Source organism: Pipistrellus hanaki, assembly GCF_964339955.1.
Source record: "Pipistrellus hanaki genome assembly, chromosome: 10".
Taxonomy (NCBI): Eukaryota; Metazoa; Chordata; class Mammalia; order Chiroptera; family Vespertilionidae; genus Pipistrellus; species Pipistrellus hanaki.
The window spans coordinates 37605171-37628745 of NC_140512.1; the positions used below are offsets into that span (position 1 = coordinate 37605171).

At 38.3% G+C, this 23575-nt stretch overlaps 1 protein-coding gene across 3 annotated transcripts in view; it reads left to right on the top strand.

Moving 5' to 3' along the window:
- BZW2 (basic leucine zipper and W2 domains 2) overlaps positions 1-22540 on the top strand; it is a 51124-nt gene extending 28584 nt beyond the window's left edge. For all 3 annotated transcript variants that reach the window (XM_084897187.1, XM_084897186.1, XM_084897188.1), the window contains exons 5-12: positions 1757-1822; positions 5492-5627; positions 8875-8984; positions 12301-12471; positions 13211-13357; positions 14418-14556; positions 21004-21126; positions 22083-22540. In XM_084897187.1, coding sequence (XP_084753313.1) covers positions 1757-1822; positions 5492-5627; positions 8875-8984; positions 12301-12471; positions 13211-13357; positions 14418-14556; positions 21004-21126; positions 22083-22111 — 921 coding nt within the window. In that variant the 3' untranslated portion in view covers positions 22112-22540. The remainder of the gene's footprint in view (positions 1-1756; positions 1823-5491; positions 5628-8874; positions 8985-12300; positions 12472-13210; positions 13358-14417; positions 14557-21003; positions 21127-22082) is intronic.
- Positions 22541-23575: the final 1035 nt, after the last annotated feature.

A 23575-nucleotide genomic window follows, 5' to 3' on the forward strand; every position in this document is an offset into this window, starting at 1 on the left:
GTGTATTCATTTCAAAAGCTGGACTTTTATATTTTCCGCTCAGCCTTTGGTATAGCAAATAAGTACAGTTCACTAAGGACCAGGATTTCTGAATTCTGTTTCTGTCTCATACTTAATAGCAGTTCCTGGATCTGCCAAATACCACATTAATGCCCACCTTATCTTCCTCACAGAACTTTTGTTAGAATTAAATTCACACAAGCCACAGGTGTATTACTTGCTAGTTGGGTTCCACTGGGAAAGAAAGATAAGAAGGCCTGGAGAAAAACCATACTCCTCAATCCCGTGTTGGGCCATTATTCTTCCCCCATAAAGGGCAGCACTGTAATATTTTACTCTTGGACTCCGTCTTGGCTGTATTATGGAATAAACACTGGAAGTTTTAGATGAGAATATATCATGTGGCTGAGAGAGAAAGAAATTAGATGCAGGAATCTCTTTCACAGTTATCAAAATCCTATATAATAAAAGGCTAATATGCAAATTGTTCCCATGACTGGAAGTTCGACCAGGGGCAGGGCAGCTAGCCAACCACCTGCAGCCCCTCCTGGCTGGTCCTCAACCTCCCACAGCCCCTCCCCACAGCCGGCCCAGGACAAGTTGGCTGGACCCCTACAATGCACGAATTTGTGCAGTGGGCCTCTAATAGTATTTATAAAATCCCTACTTAAAATAAGAGCATTGTATAGTCCTATTGAGCTGTTATAGCAAAATAAGATTGGGTGGCTTAAAGTACAGAATTTTACTGCTCAGTTTGGAAGGTTGGGAAGTCCAAGTTCAAAGTGCTAGCTGATTAGCTTTCTAGTGGGGTGCTCTCCCTGGCTTTTATAAGTCCTATCAGATTAGGGCCAAGCCCTTAGGACTTCATTTAACCATCTCCTAAAGTCCCTATGTCCAAAATGCAGTCACAACTAAGAATTAGAGCTTCAACATACGAGTTTGAGAGAACACAAACATTTAGTCCGTAACAAACATCACTCCACTTAAAAAGAACAGTCCAGAATTCCACTGACACAGTTGCATACCCTGCCGGAGAGTTCTAACTGGATTGTGGTGGTCAATAACCCTTTTTTGCCATTAAGTAAAAACAATTTTTGCTCATCTGCTAAAAACATGCTTGTGACTACATAGAGTAGAAGCTCCCCTGAACTCTGATCTCCTTGCCAGCATATCTACCATCTGTGTGATTATATATGTAACCCCCTTCATTTAGGGTTGATATTTTACTTAAAAATAGTTGTATTTATATTGCCCAATTTATTCAAATACTGGATTTCATAACAAATTCCTACAGGATATTTCTAAACACATTCTTGAGATTGTACCTTATTGCCTATGACTTACAGAATTTCAGGGAAATACTTTTATTTGTTTTTATAGCTTGATTTGTACTAAAGAGATGGCAGGTGATCACATGATAATCCCACATGCATTGCACATTTAAGTTATTTCAATCTTTTCATCTCATGGTTTTTAAATTATTTTTTTTTTTCATCAAAGTTATTTTCAGTTGCTCACCTGTTATATTCTTCAGTGAATGTATTTTATTCAGTGTGTGCATTTTGATGCTGTTTTCCCCCCTAGGCCAGAATAACTCCTTTGAAATGCTTATAGTTCTCATTTCACAGCTTGAGCATGTTTAAATACACATTTTTTATTGTAGATCTATGTTGTGGTTTGAGTAAGTTTCTATACCTCCTTCTATTGCCTTTTAAAATTGTTTACAAAATATTAAATGGCTCTCTTTTATGTTTAGGTCTTCAATAAACTCATCAGGAGATATAAGTATTTGGAAAAGGCTTTTGAGGATGCAATGAAAAAGGTAAAAATTGAAATGTAATGTCTTATTTGTTGACTTTATTTTATTAAATGTTTGTTGACTGAATGAATGAGTATAACAAATCATTAGCTAATACCTGTACGAAGAAATACATGATTAACCTAGATTTTCATACATATTTAATATAAAACAGCATGCGTTGTTCAATAGGAACACTTTTATAGAATATAGTCTCTGACCTTATAGAGCTTAAAATAAAAAACATAAAATATGCAAGAAAAAGAAATATATCCAGGGAGGAATCAAGATAAGGTGATATAATTAGTTGAAGTATGTGAAATAGCACTGCATAGCAGCTAATACTCAGTGAATTTCTTAAATTTAAAAAATACAGTTTAGCAAAAGGGATAAAACACATCTTTGGAGATAATGTAAAGGTGTAAATCTCAGTGATTTTTTTCATCTGCAAAATAGTTGTAACAAGATTGCAAACCTTATGGTAATTGTGGGGGGGGGGGTGATAACTATATATATATATATATATATATATATATATATATATATATATATATATATATATAAAAGCCTAAGTAACTATGACATGCACTGGCCACCAGGGGGCAGACACTCAACTCAGTTGCTGCAGAGTGACAGCAACTTCTCAAAGTACCCTCTCACTTTCCAGGACCCTTTTGGGGATGTCACAATGCCGGTTTTGGGTTTTGGCCCCATCCGCACAGGCCAATTCCGAATGATCCCACTAGTGCATGAATCTGTGGCCTCTAGTAACATATAAAGTGCTTAACATGTGACTGGCCTCCAGTAAGTAGTGAAATAAATAGTAGTGCCTTATTAAAAAGACCTCCTTTTCAGTTATTGCAACATGTTCCCTCTTCCAGTTTGTAGTTCCTCTGTGTTTATATGTAGCAGTCACTATATTAACTTGTTATAAATTTGTATGTTTCTTTGTCATTGTTTCCAGTTTTAGACATCTGCCTAAATTATAAAGAAACCATAACATCTGTTTTGCTATTAACTGTTTCCTCCTGTTCAAAGTGGTCCTATATATCATGAAAAACATTTTGGCTGTAAAATAACATTTTTTTAAATTAATATTTTCAATGACCCAACTTTCTATTTATGAGTCCTTCAGAAAGGATACTTAAAACTATATGCTGAAAGGTGTTCATCACAGTATTGAGAAATTACCTAAATGTGCATTGGTGGGCATCTGATTAATTAAATTATGATAACTCTATACAGGGGCATATTATGCAGTATTCTAAAGAATGAGCCCTAATCAGTTTGGTTCAGTGGATAGACCCTTGGCCTGCGGACTGAAGGGTGCCAGGTTCGATTCCAGTCAAGGGCATGTACCTTGGTTGCAGACACATCCCAGTAGGGAGTGTGCAGGAGGCAGCTGAATTGATATTTCTCTCTCATCAATGTTTCTAACTCTCTATCCTTTTCCCTTCCTCTCTGTAAAAACTCAATGAAAATATAGTTTTAAAAAAGAATGAGGCCTAGCCACATGAATTGATTGGAGAAAGTGTCCATGGTAGATTGTTAAATGAAATAGCAAGGTGCAGAGCAACCATTTGGTACTACTTTAACCTTGGAAAATCTCTTTTAATTTTTTTGTGCCTCAGTTTTCCTTTCTGTAAAGTAAAGATCAAGGCTGTTGTAGATATTAATACACAAAGAGTATCTGGTCCACTCTACTAATTTTAGTTACCATCAATGTACAGTTCAGTAAAAGCAACTTGTATTATACATATAGCTACTTGTAATATTCAGACACTTATCAATACATTTAAAAATCTGGAAGGACATCCATCGAAGTTAATGTGATTCTAAAGGAGTATGAATAGAGAGGAGGTTTTTTTACATTTTTATGTTATTCTTTATTGTTAGATTTTATTCTGGCAGTATTACTGTTTTAATGTGAAGAATTTAGATGGAAAGGCATGTGTTTCATGATACTGCTAAATGCTTAGAAAAATGAGTGCTTAAGTAGAGAAATGAATATAATGAAAAATGATGGAAAGCATTCAGATAAATTAAACGTCTTACTGCTTTGTCTAATAACATTACTCATGTTTTTACTTATCTTAGCTCATTTTAGCCATGAAAACTTCCTTAATTATTTCATTCATGTAATGAATATGCTTTCAAGAATGATTTATATTTCACAGTATTCTATTTTTTAATAATGATGCAGCACATAAATTTAATGTTGATTAATAGAATTGAGCAAAGTGAATGTTAATTTTTAAAGAATGATCTAACTTTTGCACCATTTTGTTGTAATGGAATATTTTTAATGAATATAGGTATATTAATGTCTTTAAACTAGTATTGTTAACATTTTTATTTTGGAAGTCATTTCACATTATTCACTTGAACCCTACTCAAGATTGATCTAAAGTGTCTGTGATTTTCTCAGTGTTTATCCTGCCCAATTTCTAATGCTCCCTGGAGTTTTAATCATTCATGCTCTCGTCCCTCCCTCTTTATTTCTTGTGAACTTAGAAGCTGACTTCATTTTAATTCATCAACACTTTAACAGGCATAAATTGAGGTGAAATGGAGTGGTTTGATTCTATTCTGCCACTTATTCACAATACTGGTATAAATATTTGGAGAGTCACATAACCTCTATGTAATGTAATAATCCTTTAACTGGTGGGGATAGTAAATTAATATTGCCACACCCACCAGACAGAACTAATGGAACTTCATTGGCACTTAGGCCTATATTGGTGCCAGTAACTTCTCATTGGAGCCAAGAATTGAACAAGTGAGCAGGGCCGGATAGTGATATTGAGCCCCGGGGAGCTGAGTCGCATGCCTAAGGACTGATGAAACGGAGGAAATAGCCCAGGGACACAGTGAAAGCTCCAGGCGGAAGGGGGTCAGGAGCCAGGGGAGAGCGGTCTGCAGACTCAGTACTCTTGCAGTTCAGAATGAGGAGGGCCTTGGCTTCCCTGCAGCCTTTCTGGGATTGTTACTTTTTCAATTGCCTCTCCAAAATTGCTCTTCCCACCTCACATCAGAAGCCTCTTATTTGTCAGGAATTTTTCTTTACTGCATGTCCTCCTTTAGCTCATCACCAGGGCTGGTGGCACACCTGCAGGATCCAAGAACTACCAAGCTTGAATCTTGTTATTTTTAATAGAGCAGCAAGAACTTTCTCACTCACTCTTTCTCTTGAAGAGTATGTATGCTGTGAGCTCAGAAAAAGTATATGCAGGATGTCAAAGCCTATTGACTCTTTCCTAGGTTTTATTTGTTTTGCTTTAACCCAAAGAAAGTAGGTAGATGGGGGCGGGAAGCTACCCAAAGAAGTGGGGGGGGGGGGGATGTGAAAGACAGTAATGTATTTCAGAAAACATTACTCTCGTTATGTAATGAACAAAAAGCCAAATGTAAATTACTTATGTAACTGTTCACACTGTTCTCCAGATGTCTCTCTTCCTTCCTGTGAATGTTATCTATAGTTATATGTAAGTGAACTTGGAAGAAAGGAACTATGCCTGATAAAGTCACTCTTCGTAGTATCCAATGAGTAACCAAACCTGTGTTTCCAATGTGTGAGGACTATGCCTGGCACAGGACCTGCTAGTTGTGTACCATGGATGCGCACTCTGTGTGCTCTTTGCCTACTAGTCCTTTGCTTTATAGACACAGTTTCTTTTGCTTGACCCGCAGCTTCTCCTCTTCCTTAAAGCCTTTACCGAAACGGAGCAGACAAAGTTGGCAATGCTGTCGGGGATCCTGCTAGGCAACGGCAACCTTCCTCCCACCATCCTCACCAGTCTCTTCACCGACAACTTAGTTAAAGAAGGTAATTACTCTCGTGTTTTCTTACCTGTCAGATGAAGAAGGAAAGCCACAGATATTTAGAAAAATATCAGTATCTCTTCTTAGTGTCCTCCCCTCCCCCGTGTAAGAGAATGTGCATGTTCGGTGTCTTAAAAAAAATAAGAGAATTGTACATGATTATTGTAGAAAATTAGATGAAAAAATTTGCACATCTAAACAAAGACTGGTAATAAACCAGGATTTTTGGTGTAACACTCAATGTCTTTGTCAAATACCCTGAAATTAATTTGGTCCAAACCACTTTTCTCAACTTACAGGCTATTGGCATGTTTTGTTGGGACAATGCTTCATTGTGCAGGACTCATTTGTGCTTTCTTGGACATTTAACCTTTTTGCCCTCGGACACAAAATGCCAGCCTGTAGCACCCGCCTCCTTTAGTATAACAACCAAAAACGCCCCTTCACTTTCCCAAATGCCTCCAGGCTGCCATTTCCCTGGTGAGGACCTTGCTTCTCAGCCGTTACCTCAAGAGTTTGTGCTGAGTTATTCACTTTGAGGACATTTTTAAAATGTTGATTGTGTTTGTTTTGAAAGTCCAGATGACTGCATCAGCACTTAGCTTTCATGTTAAGGCATTAAGAGTTTGATAGACATACAATTACTTGGTTATAGAATAAAACAAAAGTAGGCTCTTTTTTTTTGTAGGAGGATAGTGATTTTCAAGTTATAATAGAAAACAAAACAAAGAGTTATTTAAAAATAAATTAAAAGAGTTTCTATGAAAACATCTGTTTTTTCTTAGAGCTTAAAGTTTTTCTCTTATAAATGTGAAATCCAGCCTCATTCATGCCTGCAGTGAAAAGGTTTATAGTTTCCAAGGAAAGAATAGATTCTCTGTATTTTTCAGCTTAAAGCAGTTCAGATTTATAACAGTACAGACTCTAATTGTATTGTTGATAGTATAACATTTTAAAGTAGTTCCCTGGAGAGAATTTACTAGAAAAACACTACAAAAATGTAAACATTAAATATAATTAAAACAGATTATTTTAGCCCTTATAGCAGAAAATGATTGCCTTTATGGTTGTATTAAAAACCTAACTTCTTTTGAAACATCAAAAAAGTAAATTATTACATGGATAGATGGACAGACATGGGATAAACCAGTGGTTCTCAACCTTTCTAATGCTGCAACCCTTTAATACAGTTCCTCATGTTGTGGTGACCCCCAACCATAAATTTATTTTCCTTGCTGCTTCATAACTGTAATTTTGCTACTGTTATGAATCGTAATGTAAATATCTGTGTTTTCCAATGGTCTTAAGCCACCCTGCTAGTGGTTCTCAACCTGTGGGTCGCAATGGGGATGGAGTGGTAGGGTGCTCCATTGCTCTGCTATTCAAATGAAGAAAATTTAGTAGTTAGTGTCTGCATAAATGATAGAGCAATTGAATGTATTTATCTGCATGTAACTGGAAGATGGGAGCCGAGTTGGTATATAAGGAGAAAATTCTTATGTAACAGTCAGTATAAACACATGGCAGACTTGCCCTGGCTGGTGCTGCCCAGTAGTTATAGTGTCTGCCGCATACCAGAGTTTTGAGTTGGACCCCACAGTTGGGGCACGTGGGGAGGTAACCTATCAATGTGTCTCTCTCATATCAATGTTTCTTTCCCCACCCTACCTCCCTTCCACTCTATCTAAAAAAAATCAATGGAAAAGATATCCTCAGATGAAGATTAAAACAACAAAAAAGTATGGCAGACTTCAGGGTGAACAGCAGTATCACTTAGGACTGGCGTATTTTCCTTCGTTTTTCCTCATTACTCTTGTAGCATCAGTTTCACCCCAAGGATGGTTTCCTGGTCATTAAAAGAAGTCTGCTGGTGCAGTTATGTGTGGCACATGCTTCCCATTCAGGTTCAGTGGATATAGGATAATAAAATAAATTCTCTTGCCTTTAGCTGATTGGCTGAAATTGGCCACATATCAGTTTTAGTCCAGTAGTAGTTGCCAGGGGGGTGCCTTGGGGAGACGAGCTTAAGCTGAGGTCACTACGCTAATCAATGCAGAAGGAGGTGGTGCCAGGACTTAGATTAGTAGAAGTCACCTGGCCTGAGCAAATGGGAATTTTCTTATAAGCAAGAGGAAATGGGCATTGAGGCTGCTTATGCCAACAGCAATAATAAAGCCTGCAACTCAGAAAGATCAGCTTAATATTTCAACTGCACCTTAATTTTTCATTATAAAAAAGGAACATTAATTTAGAAATTTGAAGTTTTCACAGAAGAGCTATCTCCTAATTATCTCTGATTGTTTATATTAGGAAATAAATCCCAATTTAAATATGGATATCTATTTGAGTGGCTTCCTGATTAACTTAGCTATTTTAGAAATATCTTAAAATATTGAGAATTCAACTTATAACAGCATTAATAGTTTTATAACTTAATTCATAAATATTTTTAAATTGATTTTAGGGAGAGAAGAAGGGAGAGGGATAGAAAGATAGGAACATCAATGAGAGAGACATTGATCTGCTGTTTCTTGCACACCCTCACTGGGGACTGAGCCCAAATCCCAGGCATGTTCCCTGACTGGGAATTAACTGGGGACCTCTTGGTTCATGGGGCAACACTCATCACTGAGCAACACTGGCCATGTAAATTCATGAATATTTTTAAATGCTTTTTACAAAAAGTACAGTTGTAAATGAGACATGTTTATAGCTCTCTTTGTATCTGCTGCTGCTAATTCTCTTTTACTGGTGTCATTAGCAGATTAGTTGATATGTTGACATTTTAATTTTATGTCTCATGATTTATTTGTTGTACCTCAGGATTACTGTTATAAACATGAAATATTGGTGAATTACAGGGTGATATATATATATATATATATATATATATATATATACACACACACACACACACACACACACATACACAGACAAAAACACTAGGAAGTACTTGTTTTTAAGTCTGGTTTTGACCAAAAATAAATAATTTATAGTTATACTAGATTGGAATTAGGAAGTCCAACTTTGAAAAACACTGTAACTTTTTTAAAGTATTAAAAAATGAAAAAGTTCCCTTTTTAGCACTGAATGGCACTGTGTCTAGAAATGTATCCATGTTTCCTTTGTACCAAGTCAAGTCTTGGAGTTATTTATTCATTTCCAGAATCCTGATGAGAAATGTTGCCTTGACCATCATCACAAGGGGTTTTACTTATAAAAGCAACTAAACTCTCTCTTTTTTTAAACAGGCATTGCGGCCTCATTTGCTGTCAAGCTTTTTAAAGCCTGGATGGCAGAAAAAGATGCCAACTCTGTTACCTCTTCTTTGAGAAAAGCCAACTTGGACAAGAGGCTGCTTGTAAGTCTTATCTGGACCAAGGTGTTGCCTGCTTCCTCCTCCAGCACGGCCTGGCAGCATCTGCAGGACAGTGCATGACCGAGAGGCCTGGTCTGTGCTGAGAGGAAGCATGGTTCATCTCATTTCTGGGCTATGGTAGATGGAGACTAATTCCAGTTTAATCTTTCTTTCATAAAGGAAATGGTTCAATTAAAGACTCAAAGAAAACAAACTTTCAAATTTGAGAGTGTGTTGACATAGTGTTAACATTTATCAGAACACTTTCTTTTTTAACTGGTAACTATAGAAATTTGAATTTTGCCTACAGTACAGCCCTATTGAGCCCACCTATTGTAGTTAGACATTTGTTATATGTTAGGTTAGAGTTGAATAACACCTATCTGAAATGGATGTCATTGTGTTGACAAAATAAAAATTTAAACAACAGTCCTTGTTTATACCAAGATCCATTGGAAATATTGGAAATATTTAAGCAAGCAAACAATTTCACTGTAGTTCATTCAAAGCTCTCATTATCACAATTACTTAATTATACTTTCACTAGAGGCCCGATGCACAAAATTTGTGCAAGAGTAGGCCTTCCTTCCCTGGCTGCTGGCACTGGCTTCCCTCCAGCCTCAGGCAGGCCGGACCCAGGCTTCCCTTGCAAAGGGAGACCCTGCCCACCCAGCTCAGCCCATCCATCAGTCGAAGCCTGGTTGCAGCCATGGCAGCTTGCATTGGCCCTCGAAGCCCTGGCTTTGTCTGGAAGGTCATCGGAAGGATGTCTGGTCTAATCAGCATATTATGCTTTCTTCTTATTATAGATTTCTCTTCTTCATATTCCCCCCCCCACCCCAAAGAAGTCAAGAACAATCCTTTGTCCTCCTAATTTCTATCTACTCCCTATTATTTATAATTTTTCTGCTAGAAGCTGTGCAAATGACAAGTGAAATTGCTTTTACAATTTTAGGACAAAGTCTGAAATTAAACCACACCCCAGCCATCTTCTCCTTACCTAGTCTCTTAGCTGGTTTTCTCTTCCAATGTATTCTAGCGTACGAAGGTGCCAATTCATGGAATAATTTTAAAGCTGCCTCGTTGCATTTCCAATGACTTAACATTCCTTTGTCTCTTGAAATTTGCCTTAAAACATCCCTACTTGTATCTTTAAAATATGATAGAAAAGAACATTTAAGTTTCTAGTTAATTTCCAGTTAATTTCTGCCACTGACAGTAGAGTTCATTCAGCATGAGTGCCTGCTCTGAGCCAACACAGTCCTAGAAGTTATGCAGCCAGCAGAGAACAGGATAGAAAGTTCCTTGCCCTCATGAAACCGACTTGAGAGACTTGGGGTAAATCTCTGTAAATAGACGTCTTTGAGGCATGGCATGCTGGAGACTGCAAGAGCATTTGGTAAGAGCTAGAGTATAGGAGATCAGCTCAGAGGAGTATCAGAGCCCATGCCATCCAGGGACTTTGGCTTTTATTCTGAAAAGATAGGAATCCTTTGAAGAATTCTCTGCAGATTTGTGCAGGATGTGATTTAAGACAGCAGTCGCCAACTGATGGTCCATGGACCGCTGGTGGTCCGTGAGGTCCGAAAGGTTGGTGATTTAGGGTAATAACAGGGTGATTCACTTAGTTGCACTGAGAATAGACTCAAGAGCAAGGCTACAGTAGAGGAGGCTACAGTAAATGTCATGATACGATTTAGACAGATTTTTGCCTCAGTTTAATCTGAATGATAATTTTCCATATATTATGTAATATTCATGAGGACTTTGGGTATAGTTCATATATAAACCATGAGTAATATGTTTGGTGACATATTGTTCTGAACATAATTTTAGACCGGATTTCTCAGTTACATTCTTTCTAAATGCAATATTAAGTGCCAGCACAGAATAATGGAATAAGTATTGATTTTTAAGGTCACACAGCTCTGTCCTTAAATATTTCTGGCTGCATAATTTGAGTCAAACTGCTTAATCTTGTTGGCTCAATTTGTCATCTATAAAAATTTCAACTTTACACATTTATGAACAACAAATCCTCCCCATCTTGATTCATAGCAGAAATTCAGTCTGGTATGAAATGTTTGCTTTAACATGAATGTGTGCTTGATAATTGTTCCCACCAACTCTGTCCTAACATTTTGAAACTCATGACTCAACAAGGGAAATTATGGAATGATGATAGTAAAATATAGAAACTTGAGGCATAACTTAGAAGCCATCTGCTTATGTCCCTATACATGGAGATAGTCCAGATCTTTCTACTGAGATGTTTATTGGAGCCATATAGCCATTGACCATATATATGCAAATCAAACCAACCTAATTTTTAGACTGCAGCAATCTGAAAAATGTGAGAACTTTGAAAATTGCCCGAATTTCTTAGTTGGGTGTTAAAGTCACACAGGATTAGAACATGACTAAGTGTTACTGAGACTGCCAAGCTGTGTAAGGTAAAATGGAAATGAGGTAAAAAATAAGAGTGGCAATGGTATCATTGCTCTTTTTAAATTTTCCAACAAAATTATGAACTGAAAAGTTGCTAGAGTGGGTTTAGATTAGATCTTGCATGAATATGAGAGCCACTGTTATTAACAGATTTAACAAAATTCTCTTTAGTCCCCAAGCTAGTAGCTATAATAATAAAAGTGTAATGTGCTAATTAGACTGGATGTCCTTCCTTCCAGACAAAGTCGCAGCAGGCGGGGGCCACAGTGGCGGCGGGCGGGGGACAGGGCCAAGGCCCTTGCACAAATTTCGTGCACTGGGCCTCTAGTTTTAGAATAATAGTGTTTTCTTGGAATGTGAATAGAGGTCCTTGAGATGACAATAGTCAATGTCATTTTCTAATGTTATCTCAAATCATCTCAGCGTTATTAAAACTGACCTATCCATAGTTAAGGACACCTTGTGGCTGGCTACCTAAAGGTTTCAATCTTTTTCTTGTTACTTTAAAACAATCCAAATATTCAAAGTTTTCTGGTGTTCATTTTAGTTAGCAAGTTTATTTCTGTATTCACACATGCTATACTTTGATTAGAGTAAAAGAAAAATAAATAATGGTCAAAATGAGTGAAGCTAGTTTATCTAAGTTGCTTAGCTATTTTTCTCTTTCTTTGAAAAACTACCTAATTTTAGAAAGTGCTTAGCAAGTACTGAAGAAAAATACACCCCGACATGTACTCTTTTTGAAATCAGTCTTTGTCCTTTCCTCCAAAAGATGAGATATTCTGAGTGCCGTTTTCATATTAGGATGTTGTCCTCTGTGCTCGCTGAAATGTGAATAGCTTGTTGTGTGACAGCCTCTCTTCTCTGTCAGGAGCTCTTTCCCGTGAACAGGCAGAGTGTGGATCACTTTGCCAAGTACTTCACCGACGCGGGACTGAAGGAGCTCTCCGACTTCCTGCGCGTGCAGCAGTCGCTGGGCACCAGGAAGGAGCTGCAGAAGGAGCTGCAGGAGCGCCTGTCCCAGGAATGCCCCATCAAGGAGGTGAGCACCCCGGCCGCCGTCACCCCCTCACACCGAGCCGGGGAGAAACGCAGACCGCGTGGCGCAGGCCTCACCTTCCTTACCGGGGCCTTTATGCAATTGAGTTAGGCACGTCCATATTTCATACTGTGGGACTTGACGATACGTTTACACATTTAAACTTAATTCTTAAGGGAAACTAACCTGTGTTGATACATATCGTATAAAAATTGCCTTTGCGCTGTACAACTTATTTACAAATTAACATTTCACTGAGATGGGGCATGAGATCATCAAAAGTAATAACTAAAGAATGAATTATGGACAATGGACTTATTTAAACCCAAGATATTACCTGTCAAGAGTTTAAAGGTGTGGGTTAGAGGTAAAAATTAACAGCTTGGCTGCCTTTTTCAAATCTCCAGGAAGTCAGACTGGCTCCAGTGAGCCCTACTCTGCTGGGCGCCTGGAGATCCCTGCGTGGAAGAGAGTCACCCCTGGAAGCAGAGATCCTTCTCTCTCGTTCTCTGTTTTCCAGCAGCTCCTGGCCAGAGCGAGGCCTGTTAATTTTTGGACTAAAAATAAATCTGCTTTGAAAACAAAACATCGTGTTTTCTGTCCCTGTTATAATCTGACAATAAGTACCAGGAAGGGAGGGACTGAGTAGAAGGTTTGCCCAAACCTTTCCCTAACCAGGATGGTGAGCGGGAACTCCCCATCTGCCTATTATTCTGACTACTCCCTTTTCCGCGACATGTAGATGGTGCTCTATGTGAAAGAAGAAATGAAGAGGAACGACCTCCCGGAAACAGCGGTGATCGGCCTGCTGTGGACCTGCATCATGAACGCCGTGGAGTGGAACAAGAAGGAAGAACTCGTGGCAGAGCAGGCCCTCAAGCACCTGAAGGTACAGTGTCTTTGTCGGGGGCGGTCTCTGCTGTGGGCCAAGTGCAGCGAGTGACAGGAAGGCCGATAGGTTCCAGCCCCGTTCACCCAGACTCAGGCCAAGCATGTAGCTCCTAATTTTCTTAATTTTCAAACTCTCCACTACCTAAAAGGTTTCAGGTATGAGCCCATGAAACACCTAAGGGTAAGTTTTTACTAGAAACAATGATGTTCGAAAATCCACAGAATAGCTATTCAGTATTTCGAGTTAAAGAGGAATACTGTCATTGGTTTTCTTTCTGTTCTACACAAGGGAAACTCTTAGTGAACCTTTTTGTTTAAGTAAACTACAAATTAACATTAGAATTTGAAAATTTTGAAAAGTATCCGGTGGAAGAAATCAGCTGACTCTGTAAATTACTGGTACCTATCTTTTGTGCATGGATACCTATGTTTTTACTTCTGTGAATAGTCTTCTTGCTATAAAACTATTAAGAAAAGTGAAAGATTTAGATCTGCCTTCAGCGTTGATACTTGAATTGAGAAGTGAAAGACTACCGAGTATAAACTAGGTTGGGATAGAAATTAGAGATAGCTCTCGGTGTCTGAGAGCAGAGCAGTGAGGAAACTGCAGGTACCATTGACCCGGGAGGAGATGACTGTTTTAACGGTGTGGGTCTTAGAGGACACAGTGGCGGTCCATCAGTGACCCAAGCCAAGGCAGCTGAGGCAGAGGGAGCAATCTGAACAAAACCATAGAGATGACCTGAGAGGGGGTCTGAACGTCGGGAAGGAGAGCCTCACTCCTTGTCTCATTTTCACAACATCCAATAGACAGACATAGTAGCACAGCATTTATCTTCAGAAGTTCACATTTGTCTCCCTTTGGTAGGGACACTGAGAGGAAGCTGATAAGATGGCCAGGATTAAAAAATTCATTTTGATCCGACACAATATAATAAGAAGATAATCCAAAAACTGAGTGTTTTCTAAGCAACTCTCCAGGTTGCCGTTGTGATTCACGTGTATCCAGGCTGCACCTCCCAGGAAAGTTACTGTCTTCGCTCCCTCTCCTCCTGCAGCAATATGCTCCCCTGCTGGCCGTGTTCAGCTCCCAAGGCCAGTCCGAGCTGATCCTCCTGCAGAAGGTCCAGGAGTACTGTTACGACAACATCCACTTCATGAAGGCGTTTCAGAAGATCGTGGTCCTCTTTTATAAAGGTATCCGTCCTCGCTGGTCCGCCTCTGTGTGTCCACGTTCTGTTGCAGCTCTTTGAGATGTGGAGCAGGGGGTCAGGCAGTGGGCAACATGGGATTGCACTAATCTTGGCACGTTTTAGTCAGGCAGCCACATTGCGTGTAGAGAGAAGATGCAAACGCTGTATATGCTGCCCTTAGCAACCAGCCCAGTCAGGCCCCTATTCTCATTGGTGGAACTGGTGGTGAACTGGTTATTATTGGAGGGGTGAGGGGAGGGAATTAATTACATAAAGTAATTAGGTCTGTTTTTTTTAATTATAAGGATTAACTCTAATAACAGTGATTATTGAAATGTTATATTCAGACCGTTTCAGTTACCATAAAGCTGACGTTAAAATTACTGAAATAATTAGCCCTTTTACTTTCTATTTTAGTTATTTGTCCCAGCTATTCTCCTATTTTCCAAGGAAATGGCTATTTTTAGATATTCACATTTACTGTTCTTTTCATTGTATTTTTAAGGATTAGGTTGCCAAGACAACTGGCACTGCCTTTAATAAATGAATGCTATTATACTAGGGTTTTAACCAATTTCAGTTACCAACAGCATATAAAAATGATCCTGGGCTATCCTTTGGTCTGTGTTTATGTAGTGTTATCAGGAGAAGAATGTGATAACTGGCAAGTCCCATTTGAAGTTCAGGAGCTGATGTTTTTCTCTGGCCAGATCTGAATTAGGTCCTTTAGGATGTAGTCATGAGATAACAATGTCTTGAAATGAAGGCTTAAATGTTACCCAGGGTGACCCATGAGAACCAAACCTGCAGCTCATGTTACCAGCCCTCCTATGGTACCTAGCAGCCATGAGAAGCAGGGACCCCCCACCCACCCAGTTGGCATTCTGCCCCCACTGTCACTGCTGGCTCCTTTTCCAAACTGATAGAGATGGGTTCTACATTGGCTTTATGGATGGTCATTATTTCCCGCTATAGAAAAAAAAATCAAGCTGTTTATAAACTAGCGGCCTAAGCACACATTTTCCTTCTTCGTTAGTTAATTGCTAACCCCACCAACCAGTTTCTCTAACCAAATTTTTTAAAACTTAGACATAGTTTTTGAGTCTCATCTATAGAAGCACCTAATTTTATTGCACTTAATTTACAACAGAATAAACAGACCACTTTTTATCAGTGAGACCTCTAGGTTGCCCATTGTTAATACAGACAGACCCAGGGAAAAAGCCCAAAGACTGAGAATCTACCTTCATAAGCGGAGGGCAGGGGAAGACTGGGGAAAGAGGCAGGCCACTCCATGCTGGTAATTAACAGTTTATCAGGGGAAACTTCCCTAGGAGGTGCGTCCTGGGCAGCTACAAGTGAACTGGTTTTCCTCCCTGCCACTTGGCAGGCATCAAAGAATTATATAGGATTCAGGGGCAAAGGGGGTGGGGGAGGAGCGTGGTTTGGGTTGGGTATTAGTATGTGAATGTCACCAAAGAATCATAGGGAAAAGGGGGGGATGGTCGTGGGTACTAGTACTGAGTGCTACCAGGTGCAGGTAATTACCTGCTCGACCAGGTCAGGGCATTGGGCATGGGTCCGTTCCAGGGACCAGCACATTGCAGGAGGTGGTGGTTGTTGGCAGAATGGACATTGCGATGATCCAATCGTTTCTAAGGTGGGGGGGGGGGGGGGGTTGTGGTAGGCAGTCTCAGTTCTGGCCTGGGTCCACCTCACAGGACAGACAGTGTCCTCCTGGACTAGTCCGTCCCCCGCGCATACGAGCCTCTACAGTCCGTCTTCAGATTTCTCCTTTTAACCCTTAACGCCAGCATCTCCCCCATGGCATCCTTTTAAGTGATCTAAAGTCAGTGAGGCCTGTGACAAGTCTGAGCAGGCCCCGGGAACACAGGAAGGTCAGTGCTAACATCATTTTATTCTCGCCTCCTTACTTTTGGAAATGAAGTCAGGAAACTTGTAAATGTCTCACTGAGGTGTTTAAACCGAATGTCTTTTTTTTTTTTTTTTTTAGGTAATGGCATATTTTTCAGATTTATGCATACAGTCTGCTGTCTGCATGAAATATTTACACGTTTTCCTCCTGAGGGCAGTAACCCCAGGAGTGATTGTTCCAACCACGACTAAGAAAGTTACTGTGTTTACCTTCTTAGCTTATTTGAATGTCGGTTTTTACCCTGACCTTATTTCATTCCACAAACTCTTGGGCACCAAGAGACATTGATTTCTGTTTGCTTTTATAAGGGTTTGGGTGCTTTTTCTATGTGTTTTGCATGTCTAGAAATGCTTGACGTTGCATTGAAGCACTCCTTTCCCAGCTCTGATTTGCAAATGAATCACATGGGGAGCTTGTCAAAAGTCCAGACCTTCAGGAGTTCTGATCCCCCAGTCCTGGATTAGGTTTGAGAATTCGAATTTTACTGGATTTCCTGATGGTACTGTCACATTGGTCTTGGCCCACCACCTAAAAAGTTTTTGATGCCAGAGGAATAAATTCCCATGAACTAATGGTAACACATTGAAGATCATACTTACCACTAATTCCATGCACATATATACACTTTACATTTACTAAACTGTGTCTGCTTGCTCTAGTGATATAGATTCCGTTTATTTATTATGAGGAATATCTTTGCTTCAATGCAAGTTTTAAAATTATGAAAATCCTTTCTCCTTTTCTATTTTTTTAGGTAATTGCATAATTTTCAAATTTATGCATACAGTTACTCATGTCCCCTTTGACAAACCTAGTTATTTTAATGACTGTCATTATTGAAAGATTTTAAAGTATTTCATATAAGTAACAGTGTAATAAAACTGAAGAAACTGCAATAATGCTTTTTCAGCAATGAAAGGGAAAAAAATGGTAATTGGCCATTAAGTGAAAATTCACTTTCTGTATTAAAACCAGGATTTTTATATTTCTGAGACACTAAGGAAAAATAGTAAATTTATCATTAATTTTTAAACACCACATTATTCACTTTAAATAATAATTTCTCTTCCTTTTTGAAGCTAAGTACCCTAGTCTCGGCATGGAGGTCTGAAAAGTAGAATACCAACTTCTCAAAGGACTGTTATTTCTACTGTGGGTTTTATTATGTGGGTTTTATTATGTGTAGAAATTTCTTAGGTTAAATTCTGACCCTCATGCAAATTTTCCTAAAATGTTTCTTGTTCTAAAGAAAGGTGAGTGGACTTCTCACCATATATTTCCAGCCTTCTTAAAATAAATTATTTTTTACTTTGTCCCAGTGTGGCATCTCTAATAAAACTCCTGTATTTCCTAAGTTCCAGATGACATAGTATTCAACTTTAATATCTAAATAACTAATGTTGCCTAAAGCTTTGCAATTCTCAAACCACTTTTACAATGTTGTCTCTTTGATCCTAATGGAAACCTAAAATTTAAATTATAACTACAGATTGAGGGTTACTTAGTTTTTCTGAAGTGAATGAATTTGTCCATTACACATGAATTGAATGTAATCCTGGAGGACAGTTGGACAGTTATGTCAAATGCTGGAAATTAAGTAGTCCCTGGCATCCTGAATTTCAGAGCAGAAGAAAGCCAGGATCTAGAGTCAGCTTGTCATTTGCTGAAATAAGGCTCCCGCAGAGTGCTGAGGAGTGGTGGGGTTTCCTTGAAAAGGGCACCCAGCTCACAGGTGAAGCTAATGTGGAGGGAAAGGAAAGGGCTGGGAGAGGGCCAAGGGTGGGGGGCGGTTAGGTATATCCCCACAGACGATGAAGAAGCTGTCTGGATAGGAGAGAAATGTATTTTACTCTCAGGGAACTCTGCAGTCTTTCTTAGTACTTCTATTGATACATATTCTTAGTAGTCATTTCTGGGAGATCCTAATAAAGACTTTATAGTCTCCCAATTTTATTTTTTAAATCTTTATTGTTGAAAGTATTACATAGGTCCCCCTTTTTCCCCTTTGGCCCCTTTAGCCTGCCCCCGCCCCAGGCCTCCGCCACCCTATTGTCTGTGTCCATGGGTTACACATACATGTATAGAAGTTCTTTGGTTGATCTCTTCCCACTACCCCTGACACCTTCCCTCTGAGATTCATCAGTCTGTTCCATGCTTCTGTGTTTATGGATCTATTTTGTTCATCAGTTTATTTTGTTCATTAGATTCCACAAATGAGTAAGATAATGTGATACTTGTCTTTCTCTAACTGGCTTATTTCACTTAGCATAATCTTCTAGTCTCCAAAATTTTAATTGATTCTTCTCCACTCTTCCTTAGAGGGGGGAAAAAAATCGGCATTTTTTTTCATTCTCAAGGAGTTTCCTTCCTTTTTAGATTAGACTTTTCACTAAACAAAAGTTGAATTTCTTCTTAAATGAAGTTCATGCTTTGCCTCATAAGTTGTTCTGTCCCATGTTTATTATTTATTCCCAGATACTAGAAATTTAGGCTAGCAGCAAGTATTTATTACTAACTTAGGTTCTTCTACAAACTCAACTTCATACAGTCCGTCTGATTTTTTAATGGACAATATATCTGGTAAGTTTTACTTATCATTGAGTGTCCTTTTCACAATTGTCCTTGAAAAGTGTTTTAGTAGATGCATGGCCTCTTTCAGCCTCTGGGGGGCAGTAAAACACAGGAATGAGCTCTGAACTTCAGAAGGAAATTCCCAAATACTATCACTAAACTATAGTCTTAACCAGCTTTCCAACATATACATTGTATTAGATGCATTAAAGTAAGGAGAAAAAGCATGTCCTTATACATGTTTGCCACATTTTTTATTCTATTTTTTGTTTTATGACAATAATAATAGTTCTATAGGACATACATACAGTTTACAAACTGAAAAATATACATATATTGCATGTACATGCTCAAAACTGTCTCCTAGGGGAGCATGATCCAAACAATTGGGAGATGGCTGTTCTAAATCCAGCATCCTAAAGATGTCAGAGAAACAGATTTTGTAAGAGACTTTAAGTCCATGTGTAAGCTAAGTAGTTGAAAAATCGATGTAAAGCATTCTTACACAGTAACAAGTCACTTCTGCAGAATGTAAGCTACCTGCTCCTCGCCTCTAGAAACACCAGGTTTTGATGGAAAGTGGGTGGGGAAGTTTTCTCATTATTGTGAGTGCAGGATGTGGAGCTGGGGACAGAGGAAGCTAAAAGACTAGAAGCTAAGAGCAATTCTACAGGATGCCTGGTTCAATCTTTTATATCCAATTTTTATATCCAGACTTTCTCTTTCCTTCCCAAGTTGTAGTATATTTAATTATTAAGATAAATAAAAACCTTATATTGTCTTAAGACTGATTTGTGTGCATTTTTAGCCAATTTGATTTCCTCAGTTGAATACAAGAGCCAATTATTAATTTAGAAAAATAAGGTTATGTCATAAAAAGGTCAGTGATATTTTAAATAAAAATTATCAAATCATTTCTCTTGTTTTCATAAGCTAAAATCATATTTTGACTCTAAATACATCATTAGAGTGATATATCAGTATTGTAATGATTTGCATAGGTGTTGGGGACAATAATAAATCCTTTTTATTGGCTTTGCATCTCATTTCCCACTCAAATCCCCAAAACCATCCCATTAGATCATTGGTAATGTATATATGCTATTATTTTGTTATGCCCCTTCTCATTCTTAATATTACATTTTTCTAAATTAACCATAACCTGAGGGTATCAAGACATATTTGTGTAATTTAGAGTTTTAGGTAATTGATAGGTAATAGATAATACTTTTTGTTAGAAACCTGTAACAAGTTGGTCTAATATGTCTCTGTTTTTCTCTTAATAGAGTACAAAGAAAACATTACTATTGCAGCTTAGAATATGATGCTGTAGGAAAATCAGTTAGTAATTTAGCAATAGGGTGAGTGTAGGACTTTGGGTTATGTGTGCATTGGTCCCGCAATACATCTAGGAAGCTCATCTTTATATCTAATTATTAATATCCTTATTGCATCCTGTCTTCATCCTTTTACTTGCCCTTCTTTTCTCCGAAAATAGTAAATCCCCCTTAAAAGTCCAGTCATTGAGGTTGCTGATTAATCAAGATCTGTCTGGAGTTGGCAGGGCACAGCACGTTCTGAGATGCAGACATTGCTGAGTCATTTGCAAAATCACGAAATATCTACACTGTTTCCTACCAGCAACTTTGGACTTTAGGAGGTTTCCAAGTCCTAGTGTGACTTGCATGTAGGCCTGCATTAGATCATGACTCATGTGAGGTATCATCATCATCACTACTTACTAAGCTAAAATGCCAAAATAGGCCACTGCTCTATATGGAAATGAGCTTGGTTTCAGACTTCTAGTAAGTTTCAGGTATGGCTTTCTTTGATACCAGAGCATTCAATGTTAACGTGATTGCTTTCTATTAAAGTATATGACAGGAAGTTGCTTTAAAACATGACATGTGTGTAGTAACTGAAATCTTTGATTTGAAATCGCAGCTGATGTGCTGAGTGAAGAAGCGATATTGAAATGGTACAAAGAAGCACACGTGGCCAAAGGCAAAAGTGTTTTCCTTGACCAGATGAAGAAATTTGTTGAGTGGTTGCAAAACGCAGAAGAAGGTATGATTCCATTCAGCAAATGCTTTCTCCTTATAATTCAAGACATCTGGCCTTCCACAGATTTTTCTTGCTTTCCTAAAACTAAAGTTCTTGAAGTGTCTTCCGTATCAAACACTCAGCTGACATCTTAGCCTTTGTTTCTGACTCAAGGCAATGAAAATTTCTACAGGGCAAAATAACAAAACGGCCCTCTTAAATTATCCACTCTAATGGAGAACAAAGAGGAAGAAATAATTAGATCTGAAAGGGAAAACAATACATTTGTTTTAATCACACATTATGGGATTATACAGATTTTTATAAGCACCTTTACCAGTTGACTGATATTTGAAATGGGAACACAAACTGTAAGGATAATGTATGAGATTAAATGCAACGAAGAATGAAAAGTTTATTTTAGGTGATTTTTAAAAATGTAGTTATATTCTCTGAAAGTATTGATAGGATATTGCATTTTTAGAAAGGCCAAGTTCATTTCAAAGCAAAGGGAACAAAAGTTTGCTACCTGCCCTCAATATCTAACTATCTTACTTAGAAAATGGGTACCTGGGACAACAATGTCTTGGGAGTGAAGAGGGGGCAAGGAAGAGAAGTGAAGTAGAGACTCTCCTGGCCTTATTTAAAAGAAAGAAAGCAAGCCGAAACTGGTTTGGCTCAGTGGATAGAGCATCGGCCTGCAGACTGAATGGTCCCGGGTTCGATTGTGGTCAAGGGCATCTACCTTGGTTGCGGGCACTTCCCCGGTGGGGGGGTTGTGCAGGAGGCAGCTGGTTGATGATTCTCTCTCATCGATGTTTCTAGCTCTCTATCCCTCTCCCTTCCTCTCTGTAAAAAATCAATAAAATGTATTTTAAAAAATAAATAAAATAAAAATTAAATAAATAAATAAATAAATAAATAAATAAATAAATAAAAGAAAACAGTAACAATCATGACTTTCCTTTCTTCTCTCCTAGAATCCGAATCGGAAGGTGAGGACAATTAGATGGCCGGAGAAGCACAACGCCTAGGTCATCACACAACCCTTGGATTGGGAATGCTGAACCCTTGGAGAAGAGAAATGTGGCTTGTTTTCACAAAGAAAAAAAAAAAAAAAATAGGATAGGTTTCCCTTGTGCAGAGGGGGCAAATGGTTTTTGTTTTTGTTTTGTTTTTAAATGGAGCCCTGAGGCATCAGCTATTATACTTGGGACTCTACCTCTCACTCACTATATGCTAACTTAAAGCCATTCAACCAGGAGTCCAGTAGGAATCTGAATTACTCAGCAGACTCCTCTTTTTTAGCTGTATTTTTCAGGTACTGTGTGGTGAACGCCCCACTGGTGTCTATTACAGGGCCACTTTGGTAGTTGTGTATCTGCTTGTGTATGTGATTTGACAAACCAGTTTTTTTAAATAAATGGCTTTATAAAAATCTGGGCCTATATTCTCAGAAATTTTATTTCTTTACCTAGCATAACTTCCTACACAGATGACATTTCAGCTAATATTTTGACAAAAATATATTTAAAGATAAAATGATGATAATTGTATGTCAACTTTAATGTTTTATATTTTTTAGTATTTGTATTTAACTTTATAGGCCAACGAGGGTTTTCCTTTATTTTAGGAGGTTATGAGTACAAAGTAAGAAGGCTACTGTATTGAAAGATATTTGACTTTGCCCCATAACTTCTAAGGTGACCAAGGTCATAGAGTTGGTGACTAAAACGGAACCAAATTTCCCATCTTTAGCATCCATATCTGCCTTTTTTCCCTATATTCTGTTGTCAAATTATTTTTGATGACAATATAAATTTCTACAGTTTAAGCAAAAGTTTTTAAAACTGGCACTGCTATTGAATAAACATTTGGAAAATCTACTTCTAATCTATAAACTTAGCAATTATAGAATACTAAATATTTAACATTTTCTAGCACAGAGTATTTTTCCAAACAGAACTTGAGATAGTGACCTTAAGTAAGCAGCCAAGAGGGGGACGGTTACTCAAATAGCAAGGACTTAGTGAATCCTCAAACCCAAAGCGTTTTCTTTTCTCTGGAAGATCGGTGTTTCTTCTTTTTTTTTTTAAAAAAAAAAAAAAAATGAACTGTTTCAGCTATAAAAGTAGTTACATTAGTTATCTATTGCTGTGTAACAAATTACCCCCAAATTTAGCAGCTTAACAACAAACTTACTCGTAAGGTCAGAGTTTCTGTGGGCCAGGAATCCAGGAGTGGCTTAGCTAGGTGATTTGTAGCTCAGGGCCTCCCCCCAGGTTGCAGTCAAGCTGTGGACTGGGACTGCTGTCATCTGGAGGCTCTAGGACAGTGATTCTCAACCTTTCTAATGCCATGACCCTTGCTACTTCAGAACTGTAATTTTGCTTGCCGTGAACCACGGGTTGAGATCCGCTAGCAGGGATGCTTAAGACCATTGGAAAACACAGATATTTACATTACAATTCAT